General features: G+C 38.0%; 3 protein-coding genes across 4 annotated transcripts; 1 reads left to right on the top strand and 2 right to left on the bottom strand.

Moving 5' to 3' along the window:
- Positions 1–805: 805 nt before the first annotated feature.
- LOC149007077 (protein CLAVATA3 INSENSITIVE RECEPTOR KINASE 1-like) lies at positions 806–6978 on the bottom strand. Of its 2 annotated transcripts, none has more exons than XM_089164569.1 (11): positions 6207–6977; positions 5763–5892; positions 5568–5639; positions 5166–5309; positions 4899–4970; positions 4736–4795; positions 4555–4652; positions 4320–4469; positions 3136–3477; positions 1980–2371; positions 806–1455 (listed from the first exon to the last, which is right to left on the bottom strand). In XM_089164569.1, the coding sequence occupies exons 1-11, from the start codon at positions 6355–6357 to the stop codon at positions 1138–1140; spliced, it is 1929 nt and encodes a 642-aa protein (XP_089020695.1). In that variant the 5' UTR covers positions 6358–6977; the 3' UTR covers positions 806–1137. The 2 variants fall into 2 exon arrangements, with proteins under 2 accessions (XP_089020695.1, XP_089020697.1); XM_089164571.1 differs by having other exon boundaries at positions 1370–1455; positions 1997–2371; positions 6207–6978.
- A 4110-nt stretch (positions 6979–11088) lies between these two features.
- On the top strand, positions 11089–18182 carry LOC149007076 (isocitrate dehydrogenase [NADP]-like). The gene is made up of 15 exons (XM_089164568.1): positions 11089–11422; positions 11507–11550; positions 11653–11762; positions 12540–12577; positions 12841–12918; positions 13426–13479; positions 13562–13663; positions 13817–13905; positions 13987–14090; positions 14221–14289; positions 14379–14494; positions 15700–15734; positions 16166–16308; positions 17095–17217; positions 17816–18182. The coding sequence occupies exons 1-15, from the start codon at positions 11173–11175 to the stop codon at positions 17907–17909; spliced, it is 1449 nt and encodes a 482-aa protein (XP_089020694.1). The 5' UTR covers positions 11089–11172; the 3' UTR covers positions 17910–18182.
- A 1940-nt stretch (positions 18183–20122) lies between these two features.
- Positions 20123–21337, bottom strand: LOC149007075 (F-box/kelch-repeat protein At1g23390-like). Its single transcript, XM_089167014.1, has one exon. It carries the CDS (start codon positions 21335–21337, stop codon positions 20123–20125), a length of 1215 nt encoding a protein of 404 aa, XP_089023140.1.
- Positions 21338–21811: the final 474 nt, after the last annotated feature.

Raw genomic sequence — 21811 nt, 5'->3', positions numbered from 1 at the left:
TTTTGAGAGTTAATAATAATTTAAAGGGCGATGATTGCTCTTCAAGGCTCGCTGTGGGGGCCACTAAGTGGGAAGTAAGTGATTTTGGGCTTTGGGCCATCAAAAGTGTTGGAATGTCGGTAGTTTGGGCCAACAGCCAAAGCCCACGAATAGAGATGGTAAGGGTTAGTTGATCACGCGGCATCCATGCAAGAGATCTTGAGATGAAGCTTCTGGCCTGGCTGGTTTACTAAGGAAGAGAGAAGCTTCTGGGTGTTGAAGATTCTGAAAAGCGAGATAGAGAAAGGAGAGAATGTTGTTTCTCTCTCACCTGGCATTAATTTAATGTTAATTAATGAGATTTATTACGATCTAACGGCTTGGTTTCCTCCCAACCGTACATCACTGGTGGGCCTTTTATGTTTTGTCTTTCATCAAAGTGGGGTTCATCCAGTTCAGAGATATTTTTCATTTTTGGGATTTGAAAGTTCATCTAGCCCGCCTTAGATAGAGTTGGATCCTGTGTTCTTGTCATATTCATTCACCGTATAATGTCTCTCCATATCTATATTTTGATGAAAAAAACCTCCAGCAGGCATTTCTTCTAATATATGGTGTAGAAAAAAAAAATCAACGGGATATGGTCTAAGTGGTAAGCAGCTTGGTCCGTGGATGTAAAAAATCCCTCTGAAAGACTCACCCACCACAGCCAGGTGTGTTACCCGGGTCGAACACCGGATTAGTCAGGGCAAAGCCTTGGAAACCGAGATTGACAAACCAAATAAAAAAAGAAAAAAAAAAAAATCATGATAACGCCTAAGGTGAGGATCTGGACAAAGAAAAAAGAAGAAAGAAAGAAACGAAAAAAAGAGTATGTTGGATCTAAGAGTTTCTAGATTTAGGTGACAAAGATATTCTTATGAATCTAGCAACTTACGTATTTTCTCAAAATCATAAAAACTTTAATCAGGAATTCAATCAGCCCAACCAATTTTTTTAATGGATGAGATTATGAGAGTGATAACTTTACATGATCATCAATTTTGTACAGATGAAGACATGCATTTGATAGCTATTGACAAACAATGTCTCTATTTTCAAGCTCTTTAAGTAAAAGGTATAGAATAAATAGGTAAAGGATACAAATAATACTTCTGATCACCTAGGACCAGAAAGCTCCATTGCTTCAATCACATGTAAAGTCTCTTCTATAAACTCTGAGTATCTCAGAGGGGGAATTTCAAATGGTCGGAATCTTGGTGTCTCAGCCTCTTGTGAAGCCTCCCATTTCTCAGCTAGGCCGTCACCTTCTAACATCCTCGCCACTTCAGACATTTTCGGGCGTTGACAAGGGTGAAATTGAGTACACAACAGAGCAACCTGAGCCATCTCCTCTAATTCTACTTTGTCAAAATCATTTTTCAAATCTTTATCCACCATTAGATTGAGTTTTCCTTCCTGATGAAGCTTCTTAACCTGCACAAAATTTGGACCATTTTATAAGCTGAGGAGACAATAATTTATACAAAGACTAAAATGAACCAGTCCATCATGCTACAGCTGAGGTGAATTCCTTGAACATTACTGAAACTTTAATTCTATCTTCAGACATCAAGGCTGAGATCATAAATTTGTATAACACTCTTTTATACTAAGCTCTTGCTTCATATGGTTGGGGAAACTAAATCTGTTCACTACATGCAGTGGGCTTTGGTGGAACCATTTATTTGGCACAGCCTGTTAATTCTCTGGGTCACCAAAAGAAGAGATACCCGGCGGGGGCGGGGGGAGTTTTCTGCTCTCAGAACCTCAACTCTGTTTCTGGTGGGCTGTTCAATCTATTGTATTGGGACACTAAAGTGCATGTCAATGCCTTTAAATGGTACCAAATTTTGGTATAAGTCATTAAGAAGGTGTAGCCTGAAGAATGGCAGCTTAGAACAAGGCCTGAGTGAAGAAAGAAAGAGAGAGGAGAGAGAGAGAGAGAGAGAGAGGAGTACCCAATCAAGCATTGCACCTTTGTGGTTTGCTTGCCTTCCAAAATCTAAAGCCCTCTGACCTGTAATGAGTTCAAGGAGCAAGACACCAAAACCAAAAACATCAGTCTTCTCCGATGACTGGCCTGTTGACAAGTACTCTGGAGCTATATGGCCAACTGTCCCACGCACTGCTGTTGTCACATGAGAGTCCTCGTGATTTAAGAGCTTTGCCAACCCGAAGTCCCCAACAACCGCTTCAAAGTCTTCATCAAGCAGAATGTTGGCAGCTTTCACGTCACGGTGAATGATTTTGGGGTCGCACTGTTCATGCAAATACAGTAATCCCCGTGCTGTCCCTAATGCTATCCTCCTCCGTCTTGCCCAGTCCAACACAGGTTGACCATGAACGTGATCTGAAAAGGAAGAGGGGGGGGGGGGTAAACCACAACTTTATACAACTGAAGTATTGGGATGAGAATATGCAAGTAATCCATTGCACTTGACAGCTAAAATTTTGAAAGCGTCAGCCCAAATCAAGGTTTGTGAATTTCACTCGGCCAGTGCTTAGGAAATAAAAGCTAATCTTTAAAGCTACGTTACCACTTCGACATAAGAACGGTTAGTAACAGTTCTGCACTCACCACCTTTTAAAGAAAATGACAGGAATTAAAGAATGTGAAGGAGTTCAAGAGAACTAGCCAATGGAGGAATTTGTAAGTCCTATAATCACTGGCATTTTGACTCAAGAGATCTAGAAAGCAGCATATTTCAGATGAGTCACAAGTTAAGCCAGGTTTCCAAATATGGCACATAAACCATAATATCCCATTTGAGTAGAGAATGAAGTCCATAAATAGTTGATTAAAAAACAATTATGAAATCTGAAGCATGACAGGAAGGATTCAAAGGCAGATTCTAACTTACCTGAAAATGGAGTAACAAGGAAGTAAACACTAACCATGAAATTTTGAAAAATATAGCAAAATATATGACTCATAACATTTCATAAATATCAGATAATCTGCTGAAATATAATAGGTTAACACAACAAGAGTTCACAAATAATATAAGGTACTAAGATGGTCTGTACATTTGGAAAATAGAATACAGTGTACTCCAAATGAAAACAAATACAGTAATTATCTTCAAAGAATACAAAATACCAAGTACATCTTACCTCTTAATCGGGCTGCAACACTTCCATTTGGCATGTACGGATAGACCAGGAGCCTTTCATTATCTTTTGTGCAAAACCCAAAAAGTCTGAGAAGATTTCGGTGGACAGCTAAACCTATCAACTCAACCTCTGTCTGAAATTGGTGTTCCCCACCAACAGCATTATAGTCTTTTAACCTTTTTACAGCAATAAGAGTCCCATCTTGCAAGCATCCTTTGTAAACTATTCCAAAACCACCCCTCCCTAAAATGTTCTTTGAGCTAAAATTTTCAGTTGCTGCTCGGAGCACCTTAAAAGAATACCTCTTCAAATGGCCCAAGCATACCTTTGGATCATATTGATCTGCCATGCAAGAAATAAGTTAAGAAATGCAGGCACAATCATATCCATGGATAAATGCACAGGCAAATAAGCAGTCACATTAAATACATACAAGTCTAGTCAAATTTAGAACAAATGCAATACAAAACAGAAGTGGGGAAACAAGAAAACTGCAAATTGCAAACTAGAAGCAAGTTGAAATTTTGATGAAGTAATCTTATTAGAATTCACATTAATTGCAATACCAGGTAAAGGGGCTGAAAAGCTCACAACTGTCTCGAAACATGAAGTAAATTTCCAAAAACTGAAGATAAATCAGTCAAAGAATTTTGCTAGGGTGAAACCAGAGGTCATTTAACTCCAAAAAGGAATTTGGATCACTGGGATCATTTCATCACTTTTCTGAAATTTTGACCTTTGACCAATAAAATGTGCACAGTTACAAAATCTCGATGTGCTTATCCCCAATTCCCACATCATGCACAGGAAGCACAGGCATAAATGATCATTATGAAATGGCAAAAACAGGGTAAGTCATGGATGCGGATGCTATGAGAAGACCATGGTAACACCTTTGTTAGTGTTATTGTTGTGGTCTTCTTCTGCTGTTGGCTCTGATTTAGGGAGAGGATTCTTGTGGATTACTGTATGCCTTTCCTCATGCCAGTTTTCTTCCTTTTGCCCCTCATGATTGATTTCTTATCTGAAGTACATTTAACTCTTCTAGATTTGAAAAAAAAAAAAAAAAGGTCAAGGGATTTGGATGGGTGTTTATGAGATTTAAACTATCAACCGCACCTGCATCTAGTAATAAGGGAAATAACCTGGAAACTAAATCATAATTTGAGTATGAAGAAACCAACCATTGATATCAAAAAAGATCTGTTTATTCTGCCTGTGCCGCCACCAAAGAGACAACCCAACCACAATGATGATAAAAAACACAGATCCAAAGCTCGAGCCTAGTGCAAGAGCTAGCCGGTGGCTTTTTGTTACCCCAAGTTCGGATTGATCTGGGAAGTCATAGATTCCAACGGATCAGAATAGCCAATCAAAGACAAATGATCTTACTCAGGAAAACAAGCAAATTGCATTCACCTCTCAAAGGGTCTGCTGGGAAATAGGGCGGCTCCGGAGACACAACAGAACAGTTGTTCTTAGAATTTAACCCACAAATTAAAGGGTTTCCAACAATTCTGCATGGATAAATGGATAAAAACTCGATTCACATAAAGTCCAAAGACAAAATGCACATTAAGGGTGAGAAATAAAAGCTTACTTGAATGGTCTTGCAGATACTTTTGGCAGGGAACCACTTAGATTATTATAAGAAAGGTCCCTAGAAGGAAAGTAAAGCAAATCCAAAATATTCAGACACAAGCAAAAAATCCATCTCAAAAGTGAAACCATTCAAGTGGAAGACTTCAAGGATAAGGAAATACACGAGAGTGAGAGCCGTAACATTGAATAGAGACTTGGGCAACGGTCCAGAAAGGTTGTTGTTGTTCAGTCGTCTGGCTTGCTCACACATGAAATGCAAAGAAGCATCAGATAGTTGTCATAAAAAATAAAACAGTAAGGAGGAAGCAGGAAGAAATCCAATACTCTTTGGAAAACAATAATAATTTAACAAAATGACTTTGAAGTGGAGACTAGGTATAGATTTTTGGTTCTAAATGCTGAACCAATGGGAAGTTCTTCTCACTTACAGATAATTAAGGTTCTTGAGATCTCCCAAGGTACTCGGTATAGCACCAGTAAACTTATTGTTTGATAGATCTAGCGCTTTTAGCTTCTCCAGCTTTCCTATCTCAGCAGGAATAGGACCAGAAATGGCATTGTTCTGCAACGATCTACATGAAAATAAAAGCACTCCCAGCATGTTTAATTACATTTTTATGATTAAAATATATAACATTCTAGGGAATTCCAAAGCATATTAATATGTATCACCTTATGCATAAAGACAAGAAAATGAAAACTAGAGCAATACATGTCTTAAGTAGCCCAGAGCCAGTAACAAACATATGCAACTTCAAGCACCAAATTATAATTTGAATCATGATTCATTTGTTTAGCAACAAGAGGATAGAAAGGTGGCTTCAACTTACACTGTTTCCAGGTTACTGAGATATCCGATTTCAGGAGCTAATGTCCCAGATAAACCAAGACTGGGAAGCTCTCTGATTACAAAATGCACAAAAAGTGAGATTGGACTAGACATTCACAGGATATTAACTTCTTCACCGGTTCATGTTCTTAATAAATCACTCAATAGGAAAGGAAGAACTACTCTATCATCTTACATAGCAGAGATAAAACCATCAGAGCAGGAAACCATCGTCCAAGTGCAAGGATCTACAGAAGTCGGGTCCCAGCTCGACAATACGTTATGCGGATCGATAAGAGCTTTTTTTATGGCCCCCAAAGCAATGACTGCATTCAGATTTTAAGAAGGACGAAAGGATGAATGGGTAAGTAGGATCATTCATTGATATTCTCCTTCTATTAGAGCAACAACTATAAATAGATTAGAATATTAATATAGATACTTGATATAACAGCAGGAGACAACTAAATTTCACAATAAATCCAAAATCTGGGAAAGAACAGGGAAAGGGGAAGGTTCACTTCAGCAATCAGAAATCTCTGCAAAATTCCAACGGAGAGTCTGTCCATTGAGAACTTCTATTTCTGTATTATCAGCGTAGCTAAAGTGAACTGAAAAAGAAGAAAAAAAACCTACTGACCTTCACTGCTTGACTCAGGAGCAGACAGAGTAGCCAGTGAACCCTTCATCCATAATAAAACTAGTAAATTCATTTTCCAGAAAAACAAAGGCGTTCTTTCCATACTCTGTTTACAGTACAGTAAAGGATTCAACAGAGATCCTTCTCCCATTAAACCACCATCTCCTATTCAGAGGTAATACCCAGATGCCAAACCACCAGTGCTTCAAAAGGAAGCCTTTTAGCTGAAAGAAACCCACTGCCAAAAACCCCCAATGAAGCAGAAGAGAAAGTGGGAAGGATTACTTCACGTGTAGATACCCAGATGCCAAAGACACTGAACCAACCCAACAAAGTTCCCTAAAGCTGACGCGGAAAAAGGAGTAAGGAACAATAGTTCTAACTGAAATCCGTATCCTCCTCGCCATTATAACCCAAACAAAGAAACTCATGTATCATATCGCAAATTCTGAGCAAAAAGCAGAGAACACGACCAAATACTGGAAGCTAACACAAATGGGCCTAGGTAAAGATGCAGTGAAAGGAATCAGAGAAGTAGTAATCTCAATATAAAGGCAACTAGTGGTTGTAATCAAGAATCAGAATTTAAAAACAGGATATTTTCTACTCTAATAATTTGGTAATCTGGTTATTACAGTGGATGACAGTTGACAGAGAAGAGAATGACAAAAATGCATCAAAGGAGGGATTGGAGGTTTTGGCAGGTCAAATGTTTGGGTTGTCCAAGGCATTAATGGTTTTTTTTCTTTGCCTGGGTTGAATACAAAACCTCTAAATTAATTTTTCTAACACTTAATAAAGGAGAAGCAATTTCGTTCATTACCCAAGCTTCTTCTACACTGTCCAGTCCTGGAGTACATACCCCATTTTTAATTGTTGAAAGAGATCGATTCCTTTCAACATTCAATTCCGTTTTCTCTGTTGAGCTATTTACATTAAATTAAATTGGCCCCCTGAGGCTTTGACAGTGGGACAACGATTCTCATTCTCTAACTCCATTGAAACCTCTGGGAATTGGATTCTAGTGGATATGTATGCTCTAACCTGTGGTTAGTGTTCACTCTTCAATGCATAAAAGCAAGCTAGTGGGTTTGGTGTATTCACTTTTATCATTGTGTTATGGATCCTGGCATTAATATGGAACAGAATGAATTCCATTTAAGTTGCTGCACAATTTGCAGTCCCTTTTCGAATTTGCATTGACTTGCTTAAGTTTCCTTTTGACCTTGATAATAAATTCAAAACATGAATTTTTTTTTCTTGCTTGATTCTATGAATGTGGGTTTCTAAAATGCATCAATACAATGGATATCCCAATACAATAACAGTACCTCAAAGCATCAAAAGTCTGGTTTTTACCTTTCTGGATGAACTTGTGAGACTGACAACAGCTGTGACCGATCAGTGACAATGCATGTGCCCTATTCTGGAATTACTTCGGATGATTTCGAAAAATCCAAAATAAACAATCAATTCTCACCGCTCTTTCCAATCAGAAATTTGCCCTCGCTGCTCTATCTACTGACGAGTCAATCACGACCACCCCTGCTCTCACCGTCCAGACCTCAAACTTCATTGAGTAATGAATCCTTATCTATGATTGTATTGAAAAACGGAAGCAGTCAACTACTACCTCAAACAAGTGGAATCAACTGCAGCTTCTTCTTCTTTTTTTGGAATCAACTACAGCTTGACAAAATTCAAACCAAAAGGGTCATCATCAAAAAGAAAAGTGGAATAAAGGCATCTATTTTGTGCATTGTTGAGCAGTTTTTTTCTGTTTTTTCATTTTTCCTTTTACGATAATGCATTGGAGCAATTTGCTCTTGAACTTTTCGCCTCTCATAAGGTGATTGTCCACTGAATCAACTAGTTGGCTGCGAATAATAATTGAGAAAAGAAAAACAAAGAAATTATTCAAAGAAAAATTTTGAATTTGTCTGAGAGATAAACACATCAGAGAATCATTGTACTATATTATTTTTGTAAAATTCAATTTGTTTTTCGTGGCTACCAACAAAAGACTTGGACTTTAAAAGCAAAATTTTCTTTTTATTGGGTAAGAGAAGTTTAAAAGAGATTGGTTTTGGTAAATCAATTTTTTTTGGGCACCCGCAATTAACTATAAATTACATACCTAGTGTCAAAATGGTTAAATTTTTTTTTTGTTGAGTAATATATAAAATAACTTAAATGTCCTGCCCCATTGAATTCATTTAAAATTTAAATTATCCAAAGTTCTTTGGAGAGTAAAATGGCATTATTATCTCCAATTTAACTCACTAAATAACCTAAATGCATTTATTCTTACTAGTAAAAAAGTTACACGTGCATTTGCGTTTGTCAAATATAATTGGACAAAAATGGCTCACGTTCTCTTACGGTTTTCAACAATGAGTGATAATGGTATATACAATATATAACAAACTAAATTCTAAACAACTACGACAGGGGCTAAGGGGATATCAACTTAGCACCTAAAATCGCAATGTCATGACTGTTATATTTCATCATGTTGCTGTCTCAAAATCAAGTATTTTAGGACAAGAGACGTGACAAAGACCAGTTAGTTTCAAAGCTAAGAGACATGACAGAGACTAGTTAGTTTCAGAGCTATCTAGACCAAAAAACCTTATCAACAACAGTTAGGGTCAAACAGATGATGAATGAAAATTTTACATTTTGGTCATCCCCAACTTACGATTGACAATGTTGTCCAACCACTACTAATATTTAAAACATATTAGAGATCCACTCATATCCCAACCATGTTTTGTTAAAGGTAATGTTGGGATTGTGTGTTAACATATGAAGAAGAAGAGATGTAAGACGACGATTTACCATTGCGAACCTACGACCTATTCACTAAGAGGTATTGGTCTTTCAACCAATCGTCCATGCTTTAGTACTTTTGTGTTAAATTCCTTTTAGTCAAAGTTTGAGGGTATTGTAGCCGTCTTTTAATGCACACATCACTATGATCCATTTTTCACAAGGCAAATGAATGAGTGGTAAATGACGAAAATGATTCATTTCCCACAAGGCTGAACAAAATATAAAATCCACAAGGCATATTAAAACTCCATATTCTTTGTCTTTGAATATCAACCAACGATATTTTAATAGCTAGCCATAACAGTAAGCTAATATAATAGCCAAAAACTATATTGGGGAGCTTCATATTCTATATGTCTTCAGGATTTCTTGGTATTCTTTGTGTTTTTGTTTGGTTACCTTTTTTTGGGTGGGGAGCTTTTTACTGTCTCATTTGAAATGCAGCGTTTGAACTTCAAGGCTGTACTATGAAAGTATTTATTTGTTAGAAATTAGAAATATAACCTTTCTTCATCTTTTGTTATTCTTATTGAGAGATTTCTTTACTGATAATCTACTTCAATTTCTATTAATTATAGAATGTCTACAACAAAAATTACTTGACACTTTTACACTACGAGATGTTATCAGTTTGGAATTTTCCTCAGCTTGACTCAGCCCTTCTAATACAATAACAACAACCATAACCTTATGACCACTACAGAAATAAGATTGGCCAAGCTTTATAGTTTTATACCCAAGTAGTTTGGCCACTTGCACTCCTGTAGGCACTGGCCTGGGTATGTTTCTTGTGTTTTTCTCCTGATGTCACCAGGGATTAAAGGAGCTGTAGGAGACAGAAGCAATTGAAAGTGCAGTACTGGGAGGAGGATATTGATCTATGTGTGTTTCACTGAACTCCATTCTCCTCACATCCAGAAAAGGTGGATATATGGGTGCTGGGAGTAATTCATCCTTCTTTAACAGCATTTGCAGGGTTCTGAAACTTGAACACACAAAAATCCCACATGCAGTACCCTTAACATTTCTTTGATGTAATCAGAGTGATTGTAGATGCTCAACATCAAATTTGGTTCGAAAAGCTTCTCTGCTGCCCCCAGTTGGACAGTAGGTGCTGTGTATTTAATGTGTAACATTCAAGTCCGGCCAATGATGGGTTAGTAAAGCGGTTAAAAGCTCAACTTCCCACAGGGAGGTCTTGGGTTTACACCCATTCGGCGGCATTAATTATATAAAAGCTCCATTGAGGATGTAATTGTGGTGTGCGCAAGCTGGCCTGGATGAACCTCATATTAAATAAAAATAAAAAATAAAAAAATAAGTCCGGCCCTTAAATCACACGGTACAGAACTAAAGATGGACTTAGAAATCGACTTTGACTTTGACTTTTAGATCATGTAGTCTGCAATTTTTTCCTGCGAGAAACGTTTCACAAAGGCGACAGTCGACCGGATCACTGGGCCTATGTCATTATCAAGTCAACATTTTAATTATCTTAGGGCCCATGCGAATTTCTTCGTGGGGCCCAGTCCACCCCCAAAAGGTCCAACCCAATTTCTTCCTGTGGGCTTAACCCAAGCTTAGAAAAACTAAGCCCAACTAAGAGTTCGCTTGACGAGTTGGGCCTCGACAGCCCAACCCGAATATCCTGCACGACGAGCTTTCCTTGGATCCTCAATAGAACTCAGGATAATCCGATACGTGTAACGATACATGTCTAAAACAGTATCGGTTGACAACTGGGGTATGACCCGGCGGATGCAACGAGCCTATCAGTCTAAATCATACTTGTCATCATGCATGAATTGGACCGCCTCTTGTGACCTTCTGATGAAGAATCCTACCAGCCTTCAGGATAGAAGGTCTGATCAGCTAAATATACTTAAGCGTCCCAACTGCTGCGATACACCAGATCGTTCGAACGGTTCATTTTTAAGTCAAAAGATGACACCAGACAGCTCAGCAGTGCAGTTGATGGTGACCGTTGACGAGTCTCTCTACACTATAAAGCTACAGCGTACACGTTCTACTTCCAGTGTTCCACCATTTTCGTATACGGTGGAGCAGAGAGAATCGCCAAGTGGGCCTCAAACTCGAAGTGCCAGCTTTTATTACACAAGCCCTGCTTAAGATGCCAGGGTTTCGATTTGGCGCCATGGCTGGAGCTGCTCGCTTTTCTTCTTCAGCAGCAGCAGCAGCTGCTCTAAAGCATCCCGGATTCTCCAATTCTTCTACAAACCCTAGATTCTTTCATGGAATCAGTTTCAGAAACCAGAGTCGATTCTTTCCTCGCTTCACCAATGGCACTTCGCTCCGTTGTTTTGCGACCGCAGTTGCTAATGAAAAGATCAAAGTTCAGAACCCGATCGTCGAAATGGACGGTTTGTCCCTCTTATTCCTTTTTATTCGCTTTCCTGCGTTTTTTGTGTTCTTTTTGGCTTTTGATTTTGATTTCCCGAATTTAGGCGATGAAATGACGAGGATCATTTGGAGTATGATAAAGGATAAAGTAAGTCTCTAGGTGTTTTTTATGATAGTCTTTAAATTCCGAACATTGAATTCCCTGTTTGTATGGCACTTTTGGTTTGATACTTTGATTAATATATCACAGCTTATCTTTCCGTATCTGGATTTAGACATAAAATACTACGATTTGGGGATGCTAAATCGAGATGCTACCGACGACAAGGTTACTGTTGAAAGTGCTGAAGCTACGCTCAAGTAAGTTTTCTTCATTCTCTGGATTTTGTTTCAGGCTTCCGATGATCGGGAATAATTCAATTAGCTAGTTTTTATTTATTTTACAATTTACCGCAAAAAAAATTCTTTCAAATTCAATTTCCGGGTTAGCAGTTTGCTGGAAACTGTTTACAACTGCCATTTGACAGGAATTGTTATCAGTTGTTTCCATGCTAGATGATATCTATACACTTGGAGGAGTCATAATAGATTCTATAGTTGCATACCTAATGTTGTCAATTTTTGCTTAATTGAACCCATATTTTGAGTAAAAATTGAACTTAAAGGTGGTTCTCCAATGGCAAAAAGTGTATCTTTGTGTTTCTGTTTTGTCATTTGGATGCTCACTTCAGCAAAGAGAAGTTCTGGAGAAGGAGCCCAACCTAATCTGCGTGATCTAGTTATGGCAAAAATTTGCACACCCATTTTCTTTTCCTATTTAATAGTACCCTAAAAATTATAGTTTTTTGGTGAACTGAGAAGAAAGAAGAGATGTCCCTGCTTTTTCCCCTCTTCTCCTTCTTATTAATTTCTGAATATTTGTTAACCTTTCCTTTTTAAAATGCATGGTCAGCTTTTGTGGTTATGGTTATGCTTCTTTTCACTGTGGCCAGGCCTTGGCACAAGAGTTAAGTTGTGCTATTGTAGCTGTAAAGTTGCATGTTCAAAACCTGAAAACAGCTTTTCTGGGAGTAATCGCTGTGTACATTTTCATTTGTACTGCGGAAATTTTAACTTCTTTTTTTCACTTGACTGCAGGTACAATGTTGCTGTGAAATGTGCAACCATAACACCTGGTCAGTTAGATTTTATTCATTGCAGTACTTTCCTTATCATAAATAGTTAGAAATTGGTCTCAGAAGACAACTTGTCTCCCTTCATTTTTTTTTTGGTGAAATAAATACTACAATCTGAAATTTAAACCTTTAGGTGTGTGATCTAGTTATTGTAGCTGTAGTATCTCATTAGAAACAGAGCCTGAATCAGTTAAATTGATCCAAGAATGATTTGAGCATGAAATGGTAGTACTTACAGTCGCAGATGCTTTCCATTCATACAGATGAAACCAGGGTTAAGGAATTTGGACTAAAGGCTATGTGGAGGAGTCCCAATGGCACAATAAGAAATATTTTAGATGGTTCGTATTTCTTCCTTTGCCTTATTATTACTATTGTTATTTTTTTGGGGGGCGGGGTTTGGCTATGGTCAAGCATATTGTATTTGCATCCAATGAATTTGAAGGCATCAAAGTGACATACTTGGGTGATTAAGTTTGGAGCATTTTACATGGACAAGCCTTGTTATGTAGCCTTTTGCTTTGTGTGTTGTATTGATTTGCCCATAGTGATGTGCCTGTACCTTTTACGAGACTTGATTAAAAACAAATCTTTGTACCTGACCACTCACCCCCATCCCTGCAGAGAGGTGTTATTTGAAAACCTTTCTCATTGCATATAAAGAATGACCTATTTGATAAGTCAATCATGCTTAATAATGATCTATTATTTTTTTAATAATTTTATTTGCAATTTTACAAACAAGATAGTACTTGTTCCTGGATTCGTTGATGGAAAGAGATATCTTAGACGTACACAGGGTACTTCTCTTTAGCATTTTTTTTTTAAATTGCTATCTTACACTGCAGGTACTGTTTTCCGTGAACCCATCCTTTGTCGGAATATTCCCAGGATTGTTCCAGGTAATGTTCTAGTTCCACCCTCACCATGTATCTGACTTATGGTGATAAAACCGTTTAGTACTTAAATTCTTAGCATATGTAGGTTGGAAGAAACCCATTTGCATTGGCAGACATGCATTCGGTGACCAGTACCGTTGTACTGATACACTCATCAAGGAACCTGGAAAGCTCAAAATGGTTTTCGGTATGCTGCCATAAACTGCTTTTTTTTTTCTTTGTAATTGTTTTTCTTTGTTTATAATTGCTGAAAAAAATTTTTTTCAGCAAGGTGAAAACTTTTGATTAATGTTTTAATGCCAACATAATAATTCAATTTGAGTTATATTGTGAATTCCAGTCCCAACGGCAGGTGGGAAGCCCATGGAACTGAATGTTTATGATTTCAAGGGTCCTGGAATCGCACTTGCCATGTACAATGTTGATGAGGTTTGTTTTACACTTCTCTTTGGAGATGATTTAGAGATAACTTTCCTGGCAATTATAATGAAGGCTTTTGTGATTTATCAGTCTATACGAGCTTTTGCTGAGTCATCCATGTTAATGGCATTTTCTAAGAAATGGCCTCTTTATTTGAGCACCAAGAATACAATCCTTAAAACATATGATGGAAGGTAATGTAGTGTTTTGTGCTTGTAATTTTGTTTTTCTGATGGGATGCACTTAGGTTTTTACCCATATCTGGAATTTCCAAATTATGATGTTTGTACCCAATTGATCCTCATAAATTTGGGTTCATCTCAGGTTTAAGGATATCTTCCAGGAGGTATATGAAGAAAAATGGAAGCAAAAGTTCGAAGAGAATTCTATATGGTCAGTTCATGTCAGTTATTTTGTCCTGTTGCTTTTATTTCTGGGTATATCTTAAAATAAGTTATGAAAACTGGTTCTCTGATGTTCAGGTATGAACATCGGCTTATTGATGATATGGTGGCTTTTGCAATAAAAACTGATGGTGGATATGTATGGGCTTGCAAAAACTATGATGGTGATGTCCAGAGTGATTTACTAGCCCAAGGTACTATTATGTGCATTAATACTTGAATATGTTTTATCGGGAAATGTTTATGCTTTTGTATATTAAATAAAATAAAATGGGTATCACAGGCACATGTTATGTACATAGAATGACTGCTGCTAAGGGGTCTGAGTTTGTTATGGACGAATAATTTTAGAACATCTTATAACTTCTTGCACTTTCTGTTTTCAGTTATCAGTTATTTTATTTACTACTAAAAATTGGGTCAAAACAGTCCCGTCACTGCTCATATGACATCTAAAGACTAGCCATCAGCACAAGAAGGAATTAGGAGACAATCAATACCTGAATGGTTCAAATAATCAAACTATTTCTATTAGTGACATTGTTGCGAAGCCCCATATTCATTCTCTCTGTGAAAGTAGTTGGCTAGTTTTGTGTGGAGATCGAATCCCAATCAACGGTATTATGATTAAACCCAATACTGTTAAACATTGAGTTTACATGATTAGAGTTCGGGGTTAAGTCAAATCTGAAACTAGTTTATCAGAAGCATGGAAAGTGCCTGAAGTTATTGGGAATTGATTTTTTTTCTTTCTTTCTTAGCTATTGAAGGTACTCAAATTTTGAGCTGATAAAAACTGATGCCTCTGCCAAGATGGGTCAGCCAGATCTACCTCTCTAGCTTTTTAGATTGCTTACTGCCCAAAGTGGACAATCATACTGGATACAACTATCAAACAACAGAGAAAACAGATGCTATGTGAAAGTGAAAGCATATAAACCATTGTATGGTGACCTTGAGAAGGTCTTCACAGCCAACGTCCATTGAGGAAACCACTCTGGTTATTCATATTGCACAACTATCTGCCTTTAACTGGGGCCAATGATTAAAATTTAAAACAGATAGAGTTTCTAATTTAATTTCTAAAGACCTTCCTATACCAAGGAGAACTGAGATTCATCGTATCCTTCACTGTCTCTTTGTTAGACATATGGCATCAAGTTTGTTTGTTTGTGTCTGTGTTGTTTGTGTTTGTGTGTGTGTGTGTGTGTGTGTGTTTTCTGTGTGTGAAATTAACCATATAAGACTCTTTCCACATTTATTTCTTTTTGTTGTCAAATTGTTATGTATGTTGGATGCAAAATACATGGATCTAAGCTACATCATCTGCATTCATCTTGTTTGCATTTTCTTAAAGCTACCAAAACAGATTACTAAAAATTTGCTTTGGTGGATGCAGGATTTGGTTCTCTTGGCCTGATGACATCTGTGTTGGTATGTATTGTTGTATCTTTTCTTTTTCTTCGTAGGGACTTATTTACTGATGAGCAAACAGCTACAGATGAATATGCTGATGAAGTGCAGGAGAGATGTCATTTCTTTGAGAGAGACGGATAGATAAAGAGGTGCTTGAATACCCTGCTCTGTCAGTTCAGAGAACCTTTCTCTGGTTGTTTTAGGGAAAGGCTGGGCATTGCAGCAGGGTGTCCAGCATGTCTTCCTTTGTCCTCTCCCTTTTGAAAATACCCCTTGCCCTCCTGCGTCCAGTCTTGTGATTGGTGTGAATGCCACCAACTTACAAATATCTGGCAGCATGTCCAATCCTCTCCCAATTTGATTTGAAACTCCTGATTTAGTTATTGGTGCTTCAGATGCCCAGCAAAGCTGAATATACACGGAATATTTGCTTTTTTTTTGTTGAGCAGTTATCTTCTGATGGCAAAACATTAGAAGCAGAAGCAGCTCATGGAACTGTAACACGGCATTTTCGGCAGCACCAGAAAGGACAAGAAACTAGTACTAACAGTATTGCCTCCATTTTTGCTTGGTCACGGGGGCTTGAGCATAGGTAGTTTTACTTGTGTAGAATGCAGTCCTATTTATTACTTTTTCTTTGGCCAACAGGCACAAAATTATCCCAATTAGCCACACTGTTCATGTCTTTGGATAATATTTTTTGGGTGGTGTGTGTGTGTGTGTGTTTTTTTTTTGGGGGGGGGGGGGGGGGGGTTGCGTTTTCTCACTATAGCAGTACAGATGTTATGTTATTTACCATGTGTACCATCTCTCCTGCACCCACATAGATTCTTTTTCCTTCTAATTGAGTGATGCCTGATGTTCTTATTTGCTGCTATTTTTTGGGATTTGGGTTGGTCCTTCATCATCTTTTGCATGGTTAGTCTAGATGCATAGATGCTATGTATCATATGCTATACCCATTTTTAAATGTATTAACATGAATGTTTATGGTATACTGGGTTTGGGTTTGGACCTGGCTGGATTGAACAGAAGGCCACTCAACCCAAGCCCAGCCCAGATGGCATCTGCTTGCCTTTTTCCAACCCCACAGACCAGTCTGGATAAGCCTTATCCTGGCTTGCTGGTTTTGGTTTGCCACTTGCCTACTCAAGTTTGCATCCTTTTTTGATTAATATGCATTGACATTGTTGCCTCTATGAATCTGGCATAGTTTCCCTCTTTCTGTCTTCTGTTTAAAAATACAAATATTTTTCTCTTTTCTTATCTCTTCTCTTCCTTCAATAAGGATAACCTAATTTATATCATTGCATCTATTCAGGATATATCTCCAGTACCTATTTATTTTGATTTTCTTCACTGCTTAATTGCTTTACAGGGCTAAACTTGATAAGGATGAAAGGTTGCTGGACTTTGTTACAAAGCTAGAGACTGCGTGTGTTGAGACAGTTGAAGCTGGGAAAATGACAAAGGATCTTGCACTTCTGATCCATGGACCAAAGTGAGTATCATAACACTATATTTTTGTAGTCCTGCATGCTGCTTGAATATTACCAAATCTTGTTGAACTGATTTGTCTTTTTTTTCTTCTTTTTCCTCCTCTTTGTGGGTAGGAGGGGGTGGGGATCTGATTTGACTAATTTGAACAACTCCGGAGAGTCATGATCTTTGTGTAAAAAAGAAATCAACGGATTTCTTAAAGAATCAGATTTTTGGAAACCAAATTGTTTTTAATTGGAGAACCATGATTATGAAAAATCATATCCTAAAGAATCATGTAAACCAAACACAGTTTTAGGAATCCTAACTCTAGACTTATGACTTCTCTTTGAGGTTGCTAAGGTCCTGCATCACAGTTGTCAGTGAGTTTGAACTATTGGGGTGATCTCTGAAAGTGCATTGGCTTCAATTTTTGTGAGAGTTAGTGATGGGTTCTGTGAATTGTGGAATTATTTGGTAGCTCTACTATATTATGCTAAATAATTGCAATCCTGATTTTGCATGATCATTTCACACTTATCATTTCCCAAATCAATTGAGAATTCCTTTTTAGTTCCCCATCTTTTGGCTAAGCTAACTAATCTTTACAATATGTGCAGAGTAACTAGAGAGTTTTACCTGAATACAGAGGAATTCATTGATGCTGTTGCACAGAATCTCAACTCAAAGCTCTTTTCACCAGTTAGTGTTTGAACAATTTTGTGGCAGCATTTAGAATCATACATGTCATGTGAGGTGGTTGTACATTATATGATGTACATGAGCGCACATTCTTTCAGTTAAATAAAGTGTTGACTAGTTTTGCTTTCTGTTCAGTTGGAATTTCAGTTATTTAAATCCCTAACTTTGACAATGAAACATCGTCAATAAAGAAATATGTTACAATGTTTGCCATCTATGAATTAAGATTCCAACGTGAAGCTACGGCTTCCGGTGGCCACAGCTTTTTGAAGGTCTTGAATCCCTACTGTGGAACATGTGAACACAAATCTCTGCAACCGGCTCCTGCTATTCATCATAGATTCACAACGCACCCTCATTGAAATTGGCAGATTTCTTCGTTCCATTCACACAAGAATATCTCTTCTGGATTTCGAGAATCGTACACGTTGATGGAAGTGGAACCACCTTCCATGGTTGCAGTCATGGTGGATAGCGGCGAGTTCGCTTTTCTTAGCGTCAGGCGAGTGAGGATCATCGCCTCCAACACATCTCCATGGATCGGAGTTGCTGGTTCTACTTCTGCTGTTTCTGCTTCATCTCTTTTTCTCTCTACGTGTTTATGCTTTGGAAGAACTGGGTTGGCCATTTAAGTACTGGTTTTGGTTACCCAAAAAATGAAAAGATCTGGTTTTCAAATCTCTGTAAACAAACAGAAATGCACGAAAACTGCAGAAATGATTGGATGAAAAAGGAATGGAAGGAAGCAGAGACTTCATGGCTTTCACCAATCGTCCCATGTGGACAAGAAGAGAAGATTTTTCCGCGGTGGCATTAATTTAATTAATTTATTATTATTATTTTTTTTTTTTTTTTGAGAAGCCAGCCTTGTGGCATAATTTTCCTTCCAAAGCTTCGTTCAAAATATGTTCTAGAAATATTTTTCTAAATACTTATACTAATCAACCCAATGGAAATATATTCTTAAGAGAAATGTCTCCCATATATCTCAGATGAATAAATAATATATCACCTAAAGAAGGGAGAAAAGATTTCCAGAAAAGTCATGACAGGAATTTGGCTACAGAAATTTCCTCTAGCAAAGGGTTTACTGAAACTCAAGATATAAGAAGTATTTTGTCTAAGTGCCCTATGGTTCTAGGCGATGGTATTGCTATTCTCTTTTGAAAAATGACTAGTTGAGTTTTGGGGGTGTGTTTGGATTCGTTTGTTGATGGCCCCATCCCTAGTTACATGCCCAAGGAAGGGGTCTGCAAATATGTTGATAACAATGGTAGGTGGTGGTCAATATGATGATGAGTGGCTCCCTCAAGCAATGAAGGAGAAGATCGGAGGAAGACCCAAAATAGAATTAGCCATGATATTCCTTACAACTTCTAGGATGCCTAAGGATTTGGCCAACAGCATATGAGGTTGAACTGTTTCATCAATATCTATAATCAATGGAGGGAAAGATCATGAAGCTTTTAGCTGAAATTTAGTGTCTATCTTATTTAAATTATGCAAGTGCTTTCTAGTCTCAAATTCAGGTGGAAGAGGATTGAAATATCAGGTTGATAGCTGATACTAGAAAAATACATCACCAAAACTTCAGCATGGAGGCTCTGAAATCTATAATTATTGGCATTTGGCTTCAGTGTTGCGCAATTAATGCACATCGGTGAGCTGCGTACGGTCCGGATTTAGATTGGTAAAAGTAATGCATTTGTTTAATTATTCACTAATCAATTGATTCTTCAATCATAATAAACTGATAAGAGATTTGTGTGTTTAATATGTTACAGTAAATACATTCTTTATTACTTACATGGTTTGTGTGTAGTTGTTATAAGGAAAACCATAGAATTTAATAATTTCTTAGTCGCATTAATTCACAAAGAGATGGATTAGCAATTTAAAAAATTTCTACTAGTACTCGAGATAAATAAGTAGATAGTAAAAAGAATCTCAATTGCCAATAAAAAAAAATTCAGATTATAAAGGCAAGCTTTTAGATATTAATTGATCTTAATTTAAATTTAAATTTACAAATTAGTCTATCATAATTCTCTTTTTCTTATTATGTGTTGGGGAAAAAAATCTACCCACCCTATAATCCTCAAAGGACCGGTGATTCTGTTATCATTTTATTATCATATACTTGTTTATTAGTTTTTCAGAATAGGAAAATCTTCAATAAAAATTTACTTACATAAGAAAAGAATTATATTATAATGTTTCCCATCTCATAATCTTATGAATTTGGATTCCACCATGAACGTACGGTTTCCGGTGGCCACAGCCTTTTGAAGGTCTCCAATTCCGACTGTGGAACATGCGAACACGAATCTCTGCATCCGGCTCTTACTATTCACCATAGGATTCAAAACGTACCCCCATTGAAATTGGGAGATTTCTTCGTTCCATTCACACAAGAATATCTCTTCTGGATTCCGAGGATCATACATGTAGATGGAACCACCTTCCATGGTTGCAGTCATGGTGGATAGTGGCGAGCTGGCTTTTCTTAGCTTCTCCACCATCTCCGGTGGCATCTCTCCGATGGGTCTACACTCGTAGTTGTCTTGGTCCACTTCCCAGAGTCCCAGGCCTTTGAAGTCCTCGGGTTCTCCCATGAATCCCACCACCATCAGACGGTCGCCGACGAAGCCAATGGTTGACTGAAACACAGCCACAGGTGGGTTCGAGATTAGATTCAGGTTGAAAATGTCTCCCCACGTCCTTGTTTCGGCATCGAAGGAGCATATCAGAGTGGAGAGCTTCTCCAATAGGAAGAGTTTGGTGTTGTTGGTGGCAGTGGCAGTGGAGATCCAAGTGCTGGTGGCTGAGTCCTTGAGCAAGAATGGCATGGGCTGACAGGTATTCCAGTTTCTGGTGACCGTGTCGTATATCTCTACGGCGAGTGGGTCATCGTCGATGAAGTCGCAGGTGCCACCGGCGATAAGCACGCAGGAGCCGAGGCGTGCAACGATGGGGTTCTCACGCCATACAAGTGGCGGTTTTGCATGGTGCCACGTCAAGTGGAAGGGATCAAAGGAGAAGGAAAATCCGGAAGTGGAGAGTGAGTAGAGTAAGTTGGAGGCTCGGATTGCACCGGTGGCGGCACCGGTGGAGTTGGTGTTTTGAATGCGAAGCCAGACGCCGGAATTAGGGTCGTAGGCGGAGGCGGAGGTGAGGGAGTGGTGGCGGTGGTGAAATGCGTAGACAAAAAACCAGGGTTTGAGACGAGGAGAGATTCTGAGGGAGGTGGAGACAGAGCTTCGCCACTCCTTGGAGACCCGAGATGCTGCCACCAGGTCCGGCAGCGTCAGGCGAGTGAGGATCATCGCCTCCAACACATCTCCATGGATCAGAGTTGCTGGCGGTCCATTTTCTGCTGTTCCTGCTTCATCTCTTTTTCTCTCTACGTGTTTATGCTCTGGAAGAACTGGGTTGGCCATTGAAAACTGATTTTGGTTATTAAAAAAAAAAAAACAATACTGGTTTTCAAATCTCTGAAAACAAACAGAAATACACGAAAACTGCAGAAATGAGTGGATAAGAAGTAATGGAAGGAAGCAGAGGGGTTGAAGTGTATTTATAATCCACTTCATGGCTTCCCCAATCGGTCCTTGTGGACAAGAAAGAGAATATTTTTCCATGGTGGCATTAATTGTTTTTGGTAAACCAGGCGTGTGGAATGATTTTTCCTTCTAAAGCTTCGTTTAAAATATGTTCTAGATAAATAAAACATTCAACTCCTTTTTTTCTTTTCTTTTTTTTTTGATAAAAATATAATACTCAACCCAATACACATAATTTTTAAGAGAAATGTATCCTTATATCTTTATATATTACCTAAAGACAGGAGAAAAGAAGTATTCATGATTCATAATCTAAAGCTAAAATATTCTTCATAGTATAATTTTGAATAT

The sequence above is a fragment of the Hakea prostrata genome, chromosome 8, assembly GCF_041222555.1.
Source record: "Hakea prostrata isolate BN-2017 chromosome 8, UWA_Hpros_2, whole genome shotgun sequence".
NCBI classification, from domain to species: Eukaryota; Viridiplantae; Streptophyta; class Magnoliopsida; order Proteales; family Proteaceae; genus Hakea; species Hakea prostrata.
Note: the sequence above shows the minus strand (reverse complement) of the source record. Positions and strands in the feature narration are given on the sequence as shown.